General features: G+C 37.5%; 1 protein-coding gene across 7 annotated transcripts in view; it reads left to right on the top strand.

Moving 5' to 3' along the window:
* CDC14B (cell division cycle 14B) overlaps positions 1–13,613 on the top strand; it is a 46,260-nt gene extending 32,647 nt beyond the window's left edge. Inside the window, exons 13-14 of one of the 7 annotated variants that reach the window (XM_032205484.1) lie at positions 99–244; positions 10,325–13,613. In XM_032205484.1, the coding sequence (XP_032061375.1) occupies positions 99–210 (112 nt within the window). In that variant the 3' untranslated portion in view covers positions 211–244; positions 10,325–13,613. Of the gene's footprint in view, positions 1–98; positions 245–6,613; positions 6,731–10,321 lie in introns of those variants that run through there. The other 6 variants (XM_032205482.1, XM_032205480.1, XM_032205479.1 and 3 more) reach the window with 6 other exon arrangements.
* Positions 13,614–17,020: the final 3,407 nt, after the last annotated feature.

The following is a 17,020-nucleotide window of genomic DNA, read 5'->3' as shown; positions in this document are numbered from 1 at the left end:
TATGCTTTTGAAGAACTTGAAACAAGCTAAAATGCACCAATAGCTTTTGCTTTTGAATTTTTGTTCACCTTTTCCTCCCCCTCCAACCCCTTTTTTAGATGGCTCCTAGCTATGCTGGTGTCTACACTGTGTAGCATTGTCATCTGGTGGATTGTATGTGGCTCCCTTCTTCCCAGCCTGCTATTCTGTCTAGATGGTTTAAGAACATAGTAACCATCAGGACCCCCTGAGAGAGAGCCACTGTGTAAGTGTCCCATTCCATTTCTCTACAATAGCTCATGCTTTCTGTCTAGTATGTCTCATAAGTGCATGTTTTCATACCATGTTTCTTACTGGCTTTGTTGCAAGAGTAAATTTCACTGCTCTCGCTTTGTTGTATTTTTGTGTATATTATTTGGAATAACTGAGTGATTTTTATGGCTGGCTTGCAATACAAAAGGTGCAGAGCTTTTGTAATTAGGATGATTTATAATTTTGAAGCCTTTCTTCTCTGCATGCTTCTGCAAATAAGCAAAACCATGTTTATTAAAGAAAAAAAGTGCTGTTTTAAAATATGATCCTCTCCTTTGCATATTGCAAGTGAAGATGTTAGCTTCAATTTTACTTTGAAATTCATGAACTTGCAAATGTGCTTAATCTCCCAAAGGATGGTTTTACTCATGCGAAATGCCAGGAGTTAGAATTTGTTAGAAATGGCAGTAGGTCTTTGTTTTTATGAAGGGATTATAGTATTAAGCCATAAGAGGCAGTAAAATGGGACACTTTTCCCCTTATAGCAGAGGATGTGACAGGTTGCAGTATTAGGACAATGCACGTTTGTTTACCCAAGCAATCTGGTTTCATCTTCTTTCATTCTTAATTATTTTTATAGAGCTTTATGAGACTAGGTTGACACTTCTTTTCTGTTACTTAAATTCAGGAGCTGGATTAAAAACATGTTCCTTGAGTACAATTTTTACTTTTCTCCATCTTCTGTCAGAGTGGCTGCAGTGGTTGTTGTGTCTAGCTTTCACTTAAAAGGTGCAATGTTTTTGCCAGATGGCAACTTTCATCTTTTGGCCAAATTAAAACTTCAACAGCATGAAGGACTACCAGGAAACCCAAACAGCTCCCTTCTGCTTGCTACCTTGTTTCCCTGAGGCTACTCTGCCATCACCACCCAGGAAGCAAAATGGTTACTTTGGGTGAATACTTGAAAATTCAGTGCTCTTAGAGGAAAAAATAGGTCAGGAAAAGTGTTTCACGCCACAGTAGTGAATAAGAAAAGGAATTCTGTCCTGTCAGAACTTTATGGTTAGGAGATGCTGTCCTCCTCACCTTTGACCTCTGAGCCATACTTCTAAAAATGGAAAAGGTATAGAAATAGTTCTGCTAAGGTAAATGACTTAACTAAGAATGAGAATTAGAGGGAGTTATGGACAATTTAGTTATCCCATTAGTGTAATCTGAGGTCATTTTAATCTTTTTTTCCCCATTGGTACCTAACTTTGTCCAATACTGTACTTACACAAGAGTTGTTTCTGAAGTTTTATGCTGAATATGTGAATAACTCTTGTCTTAATGTTTTACAGAAGTCAAGCCTTATATTTCTGAAGGCAGACAAAAAAAAAAAAAACACAACCAAAACCTACTGTAAAAAAATGAAAGAATCCATCCTTTATTTTCCTGTACTGTAAGATCAGATTCACTCAGATGTCTTCTCTTTGTGTGTTCTTTCTAAAAACTCCTTTGCTAGAAGGGAAGAGAAAAGATAGATTGATGTTGTTAAATGTGTCATTATGCAGGCAATGGGGTTACTGGTGCCCCTGTGTCATATCCAGCATTGACAATTACACTGTGTTATGTCCAGGAAGACAAAACACTTACTTTTATTTTAAAAGCTTTTTATTTTTTTTAAGCTTTTTTTTAAATTTTATTTTAATGTTCTCTCCATTATACAGATCAAATTATCAATCAGGGTAGTGATTCAGTCATCAGTCTTGGCTAGCCTGGCAGTCCTGTGTGCTGAAGCCCTGTGGAATGAAGAACATCAAGTCACTTGTTGATTATTGGTAACGTAGGAAAGTGTTAGATGTCTCAGGCCAGTCTTCCTAAAAACCCTAAAGACTCAGGCCAGTCCTCCTGAGAGAGAGGTGACGAGGGACAGAGCAGTATTGCATTTGGCGGTGTAGTGGTTTACCCAGGCAGGCGGCTCAGCACCACGCAGCTGTGAGCTTGCTCACTCATCCCCAGCGGGGCTGGGGAAGAGAATTGGAAAAGTAAAAGTGGAAGAACTTGCAGGTTGAGATGAAGACGGTGTATTAGGTAAGGCAAAAGCTGTGTGCCCAAGCAAAACAAGCAAAGCCAGACAAGGAATTCATTCGCTATTTCCCATGGCAGGCAGGTGTTCAGCTACTGCCAGCAAAGCAAGCAGGGCTTGTCATGCTTAGCTCTTACCTGGGAAGACAAACACCATCACTCCTAATGTCCCCTGCCTCCTCCCTTACCCCATGGCACCACATGCTATGGGACATCCCTTTGGTCGGCCTGGGCCAGCTGTGCTGGCTGTGTCCCCTCCTGGCTCCTGGTGCACCCCCAGATTCCTCGCTGGCAGGGCAGCACAAGGAGATTGTGCTTTTGGCTCTGCGCAAGCACTGCTCTGCATCAGCTAAAACACTGGTGAGTTACCAACATTATTTTTGTCATAAATCCAAAACACAGCACTGCACCAGCTACTATGAAGAAATTAACTCTGTCCAAACCAAAATCAGGACCTCATAAAACAGGCAAGTGCAATCCCCCCGCCTTCTGTGTAGCCTCGCTTCCCTGTAACCCTCTTCAGGATATTGCAATCAATTATGTTTTAAAAAACCTTTTTTACATGGATTGGTTTGTCCAGGTTGTAGTGCCTTGTTGGCATTTTGAGTTTTCTGGTTTTTTTTTTTGTTTGTTTGTTTGTTTGTTTTTTTTTATATCAGGCTTTGGGGTTGTTTTTTTGTGTCATGGGTACGTGTGTCCCCAGTTTAAATGATTAAACAGACTTGTGAACATTTTACAAGAAGGTACTGCTGACCCAGCATTTTTCCATTTAAGCAGGCTTTGATTTGTTTAAAGACTAATACATCAGCTTAAAAAGAAGTAGTATGCAAACTAGCGTGGTGTTGGGGAATGTATTAGGTTCAGAATTACCGAGTGATGTTTTCATTACAGATTAGGTGGAAATGAAAGACTCTTAGCATACATGGTTTACTTATTTTAATAGTGTGGCTATTAAAGCATCTTGTAGCGTGTCTTCAGGGAATGCTCTGCTTTTTATTTTTTTAAATCATGTTTTATTAAATAGAAAAAGTTTGTGTACATCAGATACACTTTCTTCTGGTACTTCTGTGAGTTAATTGCTGAGGTGTGCAACATGACATACTATGTTATATGAACAGTTACAAAGCAGTCAGGTGGGTGCCCTGTGAATTTTACTCTTTGTAATATAGTTTGGGATAACTTTTTTTTTTTTTTTTTGGTGCTGTGATTTTGGGAGGATGTCTCCGACTGTAGCCACATCTCATGTTCATTTTAAAATCTATTTATGAAACCTGCTCTCAAGTGAGGCTATTACTCTAATCGTGTCCTAGATCAAAATTCCTTGCGTTAAAACTAGTTTTGCGTCTTAGCTCTCGTGTATGAGGTAGCACTTCAGTAAAAGCTGTGATGGCAGCGCTGCTGCTCCAAAGCTGACAGCTGGGTCTCAAGACAGTTGTGTGTTTAGTTGTAACACGATGTCAGTGGCATAAATGGGAACTTGTCTGTTTTCCTTGAGGTGCTTGCTGTAAGCCTTAGAAGGCTAGAATTTCATCTGAGTTGAACGTGTCTGTCTGATCTTCCAGCAAATATTCTGCTAATCAGGAATTCAGCTAGTCTGTACTCTTGGGCTGGTTGTGTGATGTATTGTATCAAAGTAAAATAACTACTAAAGAGTACATGATCTTAAAGTTCTACTATGCTTAAAGCTGTCTCTGAGCTGATCCCATAAGCCAGCTCCTTCTCTCCCTACCCTTAGGTAAATATAGCAATTTTAAGAGGAGGATGTCATGGTTGGCTTGGTTTTGCAGTGAAATTGTATATGGTGCCTATTTTTATAATTTGCCTTCCCATTTAGAACCTTATTTAATTTCTTCATTTCGAACACACAAAATACAATTCTGTGGAAAGTAGTGACTTTTTTGTCCTATGACATGACAAAAAGATGAATATTTAAGTGTTTGTGCAAGATGGTATCTTAACACTTCAGTGTTTTAGTTTATGCTAGTCAGTATATATGGCTTAAACCTATATACTCATCTTCTTTTCTGAACTTCTGGTGTCTGGAAAAAATGAACTGCAAGAGAAAGATAATTAGATCATCTTCCAATAAGTTTTGCTTTCTTTTATGTATACATTACATGCTTTTTATACAGAGAGACATTGTATATGTATGTTTAAGGAGAAAACAAAATTTTACGTATTCCTACCTGCATAAACACTCATACACGAGCATGTATCAAACTTCAGTCGTGTTTTATTTTAAAAGACTAAAAGTTAGAGGGGTAAGCAGGTTTTGTACCTTTTCATTTAGTCATGGAAATTGCTAGTGGCACAGAGGGAAGGTTGGTCTGTTTTCAGCACTGGTGACATTTTCAAAGCTTAGTTCAAAGTGCAGTAGCCCAGATTTGTTCATGTTGTGTGACAACTGTGACACTGAAAAGAGAATTTTGAGTTTTAGTGTTAGAACTTGTTCAATTTGCTTTAGAAGAGCAGAAGAACTTAAAAAGTGGACTTTAAGGTTTTGAACCTTTTCACCTTGGACATGCGAGGAAAACAGATTTTTGTTAGAAGAATTTGTGTTGTCTGCTGAAACATGATATGGCTTTGAAGGTATCTCTTCTATATTTTTAGCCTCTCAAATAACTGATTCCTCTGACTTTGTATACTGTTTGCAATAGAATCTTCTCTGCATTTTAATAGTCCTTGCTGTTGCAATCTTGTATCTTATCCGGGAGGAAGAAAAGACTGTTTAGTTTGGACTTTAGCAAAACAAGGTGTTTGGTTTTATAAATCTGAAATATTAAAAGATGTTTGTTCCAATGTAAATTGAACATGTATGAAATTTTTGGTTATGTAGTCACCCATTTCCCAAACAATACAGAAGTAAGTGGTAAATACTGTTGCTGATCAATTTTACTGCTGTAAAATTCAGAAACGTAGTACAGAATTGATTTTAGATGAAATTGTGTTCTCTTAGGTACACTTACATATTCTACTTTTAGTATCAAATCTATATAAAACAGTGAAAATACATTCTTTTTACCACTTATGTTTTCAGTAATTGCCTCTTGAAAAGTGAATATGTTACATGAGTATGAAAATACTCATATATATTTCTTCCATATATGCCTGTCCACTTTTGCTACAGAGCTTATGTTTTTATGTTCACATCTAGGATTCTTAGAAAGCATTTTTTTCAGAGTAATAAGCAACTGGACAACAGTTCATAAAATTTAATGAAGGTTTTAATTACTAATCTAATACAATTTGCTAGCAGAGATGGACTCGGTGAAGCCACTGAGAATTGGTCTGCTAATAGCTACAGGGGAAAAAAAAAAAAAGAATGAATCCCTGCATTACATGAATCTCTAAAACAATGCACATTTTTATAGTTGGAAATTTGCACAGATGGACTAGAAAATAGGCCAATTAAATGTTGCACTAAATATATATATTGCTGGACTCCACAGGCAAGTTGTCACTTTCTTTCCATAGGATTATAATTTTACTACAATTATTTAGGAATACAGAGAATGTGGTTTCCCTGCAAACCAGTTGCATGGTGGCTTAAAATAGTTACTTCCATTTCATAACCTGTAGTTCAGTTCCTTTGTTATTGGTGTTGACACTATAAAGAACACATGGATTTATCTGCCTCTTTAGGAAACAGTCAATACATTGCTCAAGAGTCTTCAAGAGGATCTTCTTAGCACAACTAGCATGCAAAGCTGAACCTTGAGTATGGTGTAGTTATTCCCTGTAAGAGCAGAATACCAGCATTTTCAGTATTCTTTCCCCAGCCTGCTCTGTCAACATGTGTAACATGGTTAACTGCAGGAGATTTAGACTCTGATCTTCACAAATTGAATTACTTGTTATTTTTGTTTTTGTTTTTCCGAATTCCTCTATGTTAGTCTGAAAAATAACATTTGTTTTTGTTGCATACTTCAGATTTGCTCCTTTTTTTTTTCCTGTTGTTGCAGTAACTTAAGGTGTTTAACTTTTTTTGTCCTCCAAAAACCTAAAAGAGAATTACAATTTATTATTTGATCTATTCTTTGAAAGATTAAAAAAAAAAAAAAAACAAAACAAAACAAAAAAAACCAACCAACCAAAACCCATTTCTATTCCTAATAAAACGGACTTGTATTACTATTATTATAATGACATTATAAAGAGAAGGCTGTGTTTCAGGCAGAACAGTTTGCTTTTCAGAATGATTTTTGAAAAGCTAACTGATGCTTATTATCTCTGCTGCAACTGTAACATACTCTTTTTGGTATTTTCCTAGAAACTTTCAGGTTATATAATCTCTCTTTTTTCCTACCCTTTTCAGAGTAATTCCACAGTCCAGTGTTCAGAAAAATAAAACCTCTGAACCTAGCATTTCTGACAATACAGACATTACTAAAAGAACTACCAGGTCTGCTACAAGAAAAAAAAACTTAAAAAGGTGAGAGTTAACCTCTTTAAAGATCCAGTAATTTTTCTGTAGACAAATACTTTGAGCTGTTGTATCCATTGCTGATAGGGGTTTCTGCCACAGTCTGACTCCTTCTAGCAGTGAGAAACGTGAAGCAATTTTATGGTTTATGTCATGTATTGAGAATACATGGAACCTTAAATCTTAAGGGATTTGCATATGCTGCTGAGCCTTTCAACTTTTGGAATTTTATGTTGTAATTCCTAATGTCAACAAGAATTCCTGAAGGTGAGGGATTTGGGGAACAAAAAAGCCTTTCATTACCAAACATCTGCCTGGAGTCAGAGGCAGAAAAGTTCACAGCATTAAGCATTAGTTAGCATGCTAAGTCAGCACTAAGAGGAATTAAATTTGACGTGGACTACTGAAATGCAATATTAGGAAGAATCTGGTGGCAGGTAGGTGAAGTGTCTAAAATGTACATGCATGTGGATATGAGATTTTGTAATGAGAGTATCAGTGGTAATCTGGACCGAACCTGTTCAGTCCACATATGTGTGCATTCATGCCCCTCTACTGCAGCTTTCCAAAGCATTATCAAAGATGAGCCCGAGAATGTAACTGGATACAACTTTCAAGTAATTTTCAGTGGCTTCAAATGACCAGAATCTGACTTAGGCTTGTAGTGAAAAACTTTTGAATGGACCTACCAGGTGATGAAGAGATGTTTTTTGTGGGAAGAGAAAAGGTGGTGAATAACAAAAAGAGAAGAAAAAAAAAAAAAAAAAAAAGAAAGAAAAGCTTGTTATGTGGCTCACTTTATAAATATTGCTTAAAATTCCAGATTCTTGGGCAGTTTTTTTCCCTAAAAAGCTCTTCTTTCCCCAGCCTCATCCTTTTTTGCAGGTAATGGAAGTTACAAAAAATCCCCTCTATTGGGCAAAGGAAATAGTCTAATGAATAGCAGTCTGAAGGAATATGCTAGTCAGAATTCTCAACAGCAGCCATATGAATTTTATGAATTATGTTTTGATTCATAGTACAATACATAAGAAATACTTTATCTTTCCTGAAATGTGTGCTTCACTAAATACCTTAGCTCCTTCACAGAGGTTTGTCTACATTCTGCATTGTTTTCTCCATGTCAGACAGACCAATGGGATTCTGACAGCTTTTTTTGTTCTTCATGCCTCTCCAGTTTTAAGCTACTTGCAACTCCTGGTAGATGTACACATGCAGATGTGTAACTGAACAGAGATGTTTAGTTCCTGAAAAGCATACCTTCACGTAGATGTTTGTGTTGTGTGAGATGAGTCTACCCATCCCTAGGAGGAAACAGTATCCCTAAAATAAAGTTAACAGAAGATTTCAGGTTTTAAATGAAAGATGAGATTTTAAATCTTCTCAAACTTCATAAAGCATTTTATATTTTAATGTATTTTCAAAAGCTTCTACCCCAAATATTTCAGTCTGTGTACTGTGTCTTCTAATTTTTGGGATCAAAGAATGTCAGTAAGTTTATGCTTGGATCAAATAATCAAAGTAGTCCTAAATACTTATTGTCACAGTTCTGAAGTTCTTAATTATCCTCTTATCTGAGAGGGCTTATTGGGTTGTGGTGCCTCTAAAGGCTACTGCAGTGTGACTGTATAATTTCATGGACTTCCAATTTAGTACCTCACTATTAATCCTGCAGGTGTCCTTTCATTTTTCTTGTAGCATTTGGCAAAACATCACTCTTTTTTAAGCCTTCCTTTCTTTTTTTCCCATGTCTATTCACTTGAAGCTTATACAAACTTCTTGAAGTCTGTGAATTTGCATTATTTCAAATTGACCTATTCCAGATCAAATAGAATGCAAGGTAGAGGATAATAATTACTGTTAAAAAATAGAATTCATGTCCTAACCAACATCCATCTTTGTCGAGGTCCTGTTGCCTTTTCTGAACTTCTGACATTGATGTAGGCCTTTATACTTCTGTTTTCTTGTCTGTCTGATGCATTCCAGTGAAAACATCTTGCAGTGTTTTTATATGAATCTTATTTGATGATGCTCTAGGTCATTTTACACAGTTCTTACTGTAGATGAATCACATTTGTGACCCATCCTAATGCAGTATGATCTGCAGAGCTGAGTAATGCATCTACAATTTCATCCTTCAGACTGTTGGAGACACTATCGTATAAAGCGACCCCACTGTGGTTCTTTAGCCAAAACAGCTCTTTGCAGCTAATAATACCCTATTCTGGTTTTGCTGAGGAATCTGAGAGAGTTTAAATACTATTAATAATGTTCATCGTGTTTCCTTTGTGGAACATCTCTAGATGTCACCTGCCATCTACAAAAGACGAGTACCGGTGGATGCAACACGTTGTCTCTTGTGACTGAAATAACACTGTCATTGAACTGCAAGAAATCGCATTACTGAAGTATTCTTCACAGTCTTTTTCCATGGATGCCCCAGATCTATTCTTGTTTCTCAGTTAGGATGTGTCCCTTGTAGATCTCCCAGTTACTGAGAAGTCAGAAGTTGTATTTTAGCAAGATGCATACACCAGATCATGCTAAGGACAGCTGCATCATTTTCCTCTCCTTCTTCCCTCCTCACTTTCTTGATACTAAATCGCTTTTAGTAGATGGAACAATGTGCTATTTCAGCTGGAAAAGTATATAAGATGGAAGAGCAATCCTAAAATCTTAACCCTTAACATCATTGTCCATGCTCGATCCGAAAGATCCCCAACTGGAATAGCATCCTCACTTAACAGCTGGACTGGCAGAAATGCATGCCCAACCTGTGCTTGTGCCAGGACAAGAACCCTATGCATCCTGGCCAACAGTGTTCCCCTTTCATATAGGTACTTCAAAAATTCCCAAACAACTGAAATGGTATTTTCTGTATTATCACACATTATAGGTGTAGGATTACGGATGTAATTAGTAATTGGTTAGAAGTGAAATCTTGAACTGTGAAGGAATTTTGATAGGTAGAGAGGTGTTTAAGGAAACAGAGGTCAAGTTATTACAAGAAGAAATAACTGGGGGACAGGAGAAAACGTGTGAAAGCCACATCATTTAGTTTCATTTACTTCTTTTAACCAGAAAGGCTTATCATAAAAACTAACAAAGAGGAGTATGCTTTTAAAATCTCATATGCCTTTGCTTTGCTTGGAATTGTAAAGCAGCCTTCTGCACTCTTGTTCAAACACTGAAAATTGCTTGCAGAATTTTGGAGCTTATCTGAATGTAATCTAAATCTAGTTCTAAATAAATGTTTCTTTATTATTCTTTCTACTTTACTGTTTCTTTCCTACAGTCTGATAGTTCAGAGGGAGAAAAGGAAAAAGAGTGCTTTACAGCAATTGCGATTAATGATTGTATGGTACTTTGAATCCTTTGTTTTTCTGTATGAAACTGACCCTTTCTTTCTACTGTCTATGATCAGACCAGTCTGTGCTTTATTTACAACCGGTATTGCTATGTTACTAAATGCAGTGACATTTATCTCCTGTTCCTTTTTTTGATGTAACGTTTGCTCATTTTTTTCTTGTCAGCAATGTTTACTTGAAATGTTTTTTTAGTGCGTATTTAATTTTTTTCCTCAAATATGTTTTATTTCAGCAGCCAGTCCATCCCAAGGACTAGAACAGTATTGCGTTAAATTTCAAACAAGCAACCAGTATTGAAAGGGGATATCCAGGAATGAAGGGGATACAACTATAACAGACTTGATGCAATTCTAGGAAGATGACCTTGGCTTCATTTCTCAGCAAAGGTTAAGCAGAAGGAACTCCTTCGTACTTGTAGAATAAAATGAACTGTCAACATGCCCAATAGACAGTTTCCTAATTGCTAACACTTCCTCAAACAATGCCAACAAAATCTGTGTAAATTCAGACTCAGGTGTAAATATGTAAGTTCTCTATTATAAAGAGGGCTTCCTAGTATATATGATGCATGTGTATAAATTGTGATGGCAATCACTTATAGCTGCTGACCACCAGAAGTGAAAAGATGGTGGGAGTTTTTAAATATATATCTGTGTTGTTCATTCAGACTGGGCTCAAGTCTCCACTTGAGACTGAAACTCAACCACAAAGGCTTTTTACTTATAGTATGGGTACTCTCCTGCGTTAATTGGCTATTCTTTCTTACTTTGACATTTTTTTATGAAGCCGCAGTGTTGAGAACACAGTAACTATTGTCCACCAAAGAGTGCTTTATTTTCAAAGTTTTTTTTCTTCTCTTCAGTTATGAAGATAAAAAACAAAACAAAAAAAAAAAACAAAACTAAGAAAGCAATTATGTTGCTTTTAATAGTAATGAGTTTTTTAATTGTTCACAACCACTGGTTCTTTTACCTAATAGGAATTGCTTTAAATCTGGTATGATTTTAATAGGGAAGAAAAACAGCTTACCATTTAAAGCAGTGCTGTCATACTGAAATGTCATTACTGTTTCTTTTCATATCTTCAAGTCTTTTAAGTGAGACTTTAGATAACTGTACCTGAAAGGTAAGACTTTTTTTTTTCCCCCAGGTTTTATTGGTACATTTAATAACTTATGAATGTCACTGTTGTTTTTTTTTTTTTTTTTTTTTTAGCTTGAAGACACCTAATGAGTGCAGCACCTTAAAAAAAAAAAAAAGAAAAAAAAAGGAAAAATAAGCTTGCTGTACATCTGAGATTGGTAGTGGAACTCAGGGGCAGGTATAATTATTAACATCTAATTATAACACATTAAAAACTACAGCTTACCTCTCAGTTAAAAGCGGTGTAAGTTTTAGAGCAATCTGAGGCTGAGATTTTCATCCACTACAAGACTGTCTTCAAACACTGGCAGCCTTTTTTCTTTACCACTTTTCACACTATGAAATCTCAAAGGCTTGCTTTGCAGCAATTCATCCTTGTCTGCCAGCTGGAAGTTCATAGCTGCATGTCCCTTAGACGAGGACTGGTACCACATAGCCTTAAATAGAATACAGTTCTCTCTTGATTTGGTAACTCTTGTAGTAGAAAGGAGTTGAAAACTACATCTGGAGAGTTAGCAACAGAGTTTTTAAAAGATACGGATTACCTTTGCAAGGGGGAGAATTTTCTTTCAATGAATGTAAATAGGCAGGAACAGTGACTAGTTCCAGCCTCTTTAAATAAAAGGAAGTTTTCTGTTATGCTGGTAGTTTCTCAATGCCACTGTGAATAACCACACATTGGTTTGAATACTTTTTTTGTGGCAGAACAGTGCACCATGAGTTGGAGGGGAGGCAGGATATAAAATGTATGTGAGCTTACAGATAGCATCTGTGAGTTTGGGTACTACAGCTTTTCGAATATGAATACCAAGAGAACAGGGAAGGCTTGCATGGTGCAAGCACTGAAGCTTAGACCCTAAATATTTTTGGTTTACCACTTAATCATCACCCTCACCTCCACTCTCTTCTAGGTGAAGCACACCTAAAAGAATGAATTCACCCTGATAAAAAGATTAAAGTTTTCTTTTTATTTTCTTTTTTCTTTTTGGCCCCTTGCCCTAAAGGGGAAGTACAGTTGGTCACAATAACAAATATGTTGTGCAAATACGATTTTTTTTTTTGAGGAAAACTATCATCTTGAGAATATGATCAGTAAACCAATTTTAAGTCTTTTCAGGCAGAAAAAAATATGTATGAAACTAGTGCGGTGAGAGCTAAACAAAAATTTCATTAGTATTTGTTTGGCTTTGCACATCTCTCAGATGAACTGATTTTTAATGTAAAAATACCCCTTCAAAATTCCAAATTGGAATTTCCCTTTTTTAAAGTAACCAGCAATGCCACTAGCACTTTCAGGTTCATCAGAAGAAATTTGCATAAAATAAGTGCACAAACAGACACCACAGCAACTCTAGCTAAACCAAAACTTCATGTTTGGCATGAATGTGTTTCAGGCTACCCCTTCCACTGCTAGTTACCGTGGTGAGAAACACAAAACTGTCAAACATTTTACATTGGAACTCTCCAAACAGCCTTATATGGTGAATTAACCCATTACCTCATTGTGTCCCATCTAATTGTGTCTGTTAGTTTGTATGAATTTTTAATACTTTGTCTTGTATTTTTATTGTACCATACCAAAGCTGTCTTAAGTACAAGCATAAGGAATAGGTGTGGGTGATGGAGTCCTTGGGTTCCAAATCTGTTTTGAATTGTGACATACCGTGTGCCAAAATTAAATGTGCATGGCAGCAGTGCAACAGAGCAACTGAAGGAAGTTATTTCTGCTGTTATCGATAAGGAGTTTTGGTTAAACTTACAAAAATTCTCTTTCTTCTTTCAAATACATGAGAAATGAATTCTTCCATGATGTTCAAAAGTATGCAACATACTCAAAAGCTGTATTATCTTAGATCAAATTGCTAGCTTCCATTACAGCATCAGACCTTGTCCTTTTGCCCCAGGACAACAGAGGAAGTGCTGCTTTTATTTTTTTATTTTAAATAAGATTTGTAGAGACTCATGCATTAAAATGGAGAAAAAAAAATTACAAGTGATATTCACCAGTTTGTTGCACTGCAGTTTTTATATTAATGGTTTGCAGACTGTTTGTCTTGTGTAAACCCATGTACAGACTATCAAGATCTAGAAGTCCTTGACTAATCAGTACTGTTCATCCTGATTATTTTTAAATTGTATATTTCTAATCATATTTTTTTAACTTGGATTGACAGAATGGGAGTTTATTTTGCTGAAGGTATTTTTAAGATAAAGCTTCATATTATCTTGTAATATCAAGTAGTTCAATATGCATTTGTGTGTCATTTGAAAATATTGCATATTGTATTTGGTTTTATACAAAATATTGAATAGTGAAAATTGTAAACCTGAATTGTGTAAAATTAAAAATAATAATCAGAAGTTTGTTTTCTCACCTTTATTTCTAGCATTCTAAAATGAATGTCAGAACAAAACCATATTTGTACAATTTTGACTCTTCTGTGCTCTTAAAAATAATGAGAATCTCACCTGCCTGTGAAATTTTAATTAAAGCATGAATCTTTCACATTTTTTTTCTGATTTCAAAAATAAGCTTTGGCTCTGCATTTCAGAGGACTCACTTCAGAAAATAATGGTAATTGTACTTGAATTGTTGGAATACTCTTACCCAATACATATATATATTTATACACATATATAGTTAAACCGAAATAACTGGTTCTAGTTAACCTAAGTTAAGGCTGGGCTTACAAAGACGCTGCGTGCTTTAAGCTTAAATAGCTGAGTCCATTGATGAAGATATTTGGCACTTTTTTTTTTGCTTTTTTTTTTTTTTTTAATGGGGAATGGTGAGGGTGTAGACCTAGACATTCTGCCCTTTAAACAACTGCTTTCCCAGTCAATGTCTTTCCCTTCAAACTCCTTCCCAATATAGAAGCCTACTAAAAAGACTGGCAAAAACCGCACCACCGGGACAGCCCAGCAGCAGTTGCTTTTTGTCCCTGCTGCATGCCAACATGTTCCACGCTGCTGCGTCACTACCACCGCTGCCTCCCAGCCTGTCCAACTACCCCGGGTGCTGCACACCAGTCATGCCATGAACAGGACAGAGGTAAGTCCTACACTGCTTGTTGCTGCAGGACTGAGGGAGCAGACAATCGACTACCCTTGGTAGCAGCTAATGTTAAAGTAAGAAAACCCAAAATGCTTGCTACTAGTAGCAGGAATGTAGCCACTTAAGCAAGCGTTGAAGCAGACCGAGTCGCACCATCATGGATTTACCTTTACCACCATCAGTGCTTTCGTGCCATCCCCCTTAAGATGAGGGTAGGTCATTTCCTCAGTTTTTTTCAAGGTGGAAGGGCTCAGCTTCCCCATTACCCCTCCTCCAAAAAAAGTTTCCAGCTAAGCACACCTGAGTTTATTTTTAGGTTTGAGTTCTGTCATAACAAGACTCTACTCTTCTGTTCCTTATTCTTCCCAAAATATTGTGCTTCTGGGACTGAACCTTTACTCAGTACTTAAAACAGGCAACATTTGTCCTGCTGCCTTTTTCCAGGTGCTTTTTTGTCCGCCCCTTCCCCTTTCACAACAATATGTACTTTATTTAAGTGAACCATTTAATGCTGGCTCCCCTCCTGCTCCCATACTTAAGGATTTCCTTCCCCTCCTCCCATTGATCAGACATTTTCCACCCTTTGACTAGAAGCCTGAACAAAAAAGGCTCCTGAGTTTTACGTTCTCTCATTTTCAAGGTATGCAGCCTTTACTAGGGCCAGAAAAAATATCTGATTTTGTAAACATGAAGAACGCAACCAAATCACACCTCACCCAACGAGCACGCAATTCCTGGATTATATTATGTCAACTTCCTTTTTCTCTTGTCAGAAGAGAAAAAAGTAAATCAACACATTTTGCTGATATTTTTCCCTTTCAACAAAGCTGTCCCATTAATTCATTACATTCTGTAGAAGTTGCTGTCTTTCATTCAAGCAGTTAATACTGCACAGCTCTAGATAGAGGACCTGTCTTTGCTGGAAGGGGACAGCAGCTTATAGTGTCCTGTTAACCAGCTGTAAGTAAAACAGACAAAGGAATGCTGAAAAATTTTATTGACACTGGCTACCCAGGACAGCAAAAACTGTACTCAAACCATTAAGTGGTAGCTTGTCTCAAACACAGCACTGCTGTTATGTGTGAGGCAGGATCGAAAGCCACTCTGAAGGTTCAGCCATCTGCACCATTTCTTGCATCACATCTGCAAAAAGGCGTTTGTTTGCAGGCAAGTAAAACCTGGAGATGTAATGTACGTCATATTAAAGTCTACGTAACAGAGCCAAAGGGTAGCAGTTGTTATTTCTTACAATTGAAAGACTGAAGGTTCCATCCCGGCAAAGCACATGTTGCTCAATACTTCCCCAACGTGCCTTACTGAGAGAGAGGCGCTCACATCCCACAGCTGTTACTCAGTGACTGAGAGTACTTCTGCAGGTAACCACATTTCACATTCAGTTGTTGGTCCAGGGGTAACGAGTCAGTATTACATTATTTTCAACACTGTATTTACATGAGAATATAAATACACAGTTTGTGTATCAATGTGTATGTGCACATGTGCCCGTGGCAGTTCTGAAGGGGGAAAACACGGAATGGCATGAGCACAATGTGACACCTGGGAGACAAAGGTGTCCCAGGGCTGCGAGTTTTGGTCTTTGAGCCCAGAAGCTGTGCCAGCCACCTAGCGCTAGATCCGTGTGAACAAGTGTAACCAAAGCAGCTGAAATACCATCGCCCATGGGGTCATTTACATATATTCCTAATCAACTACACTTTTCTACCAGGGTCTTTTACTTCTGAGTCTATTTATACTCTTATGTTAAGCACAGATAATCCTCCTCTTGCTTTTAAAGGCACTCTCACAGGAATATACCCTTACCAATCGTATACCATGGTACCACGTATGCATCAGGTGGGCTGCATAATATCGAGACTCTCAGCTATAAATGAGATCTGTGGAAAGAGATTAATTCCTTTTTTGCAAACTTTAGAGTTCACTGCTTGGGGGAGTTCCACCCCTCACCTCTTTGAAAAGCGTATTTAAGAAGATAATTAAAATAGACATTCCTTGCATTCATCACACAACCTTCACAAACTCCATCTACATCAACATAAAATTTCCCACGCCAAAAATCAACGCATCATCATCACAACGCTGACAAAGGTGGACAATTTATACATGCTCCACCTTCATCCCTTTCCCACATTACACCACCACACTCTCCATGATTATCACATTCTAACAATGTTCAATCCATGTTTTGCCCGCTCTCTCTCCCAATTATTGCCCTTATCTTAGACTCCTCAAGTCCACAGTTTGGTGCCAGGAAGGACTGTGGTGGCTTCACTTCAATGGGCAGCTGAGCTCCCCCACAGCTGCTCTCACTCCCCCTCCTCAAAGGAAGAAGGGGAGCAGATAAAACAGAAGGGGGCTCAGGGTTGAGATAAGGTGAGGGAGATCATTCGTCAATCACCATCGCAGAGAAAATAGACTCAGCACAGGGAGATTAATATAATTTATCACCTATCACTAGCAGAGCAGAGCAGTGAGAAACTAAAAGCAAACCAAAAACGCCTCCCCTCCAGGCAGCCTTTGGAGCTGGCTCTGATCTGACATGGGGCAGCTGCTGGGCTCTTTTCAGGGAGGACACCCCTGCAGCTCCCTGCTACCAAACCCTTGCCGTGTAAACCCAACACACGTACATTAACTAAACACAAAGCTCACGTGTAATTTTCCCTAGACCACTATAGTAATCCTAACACTGAAGTGCCTGTCATAGTGCATTAAAGAG

Source organism: Aythya fuligula, chromosome Z (assembly GCF_009819795.1).
Source record: "Aythya fuligula isolate bAytFul2 chromosome Z, bAytFul2.pri, whole genome shotgun sequence".
Classification (NCBI taxonomy): domain Eukaryota; kingdom Metazoa; phylum Chordata; class Aves; order Anseriformes; family Anatidae; genus Aythya; species Aythya fuligula.
The sequence above is the reverse complement of the archived record's forward strand: the minus strand, read 5'-3'. Positions and strand labels throughout refer to the sequence as shown.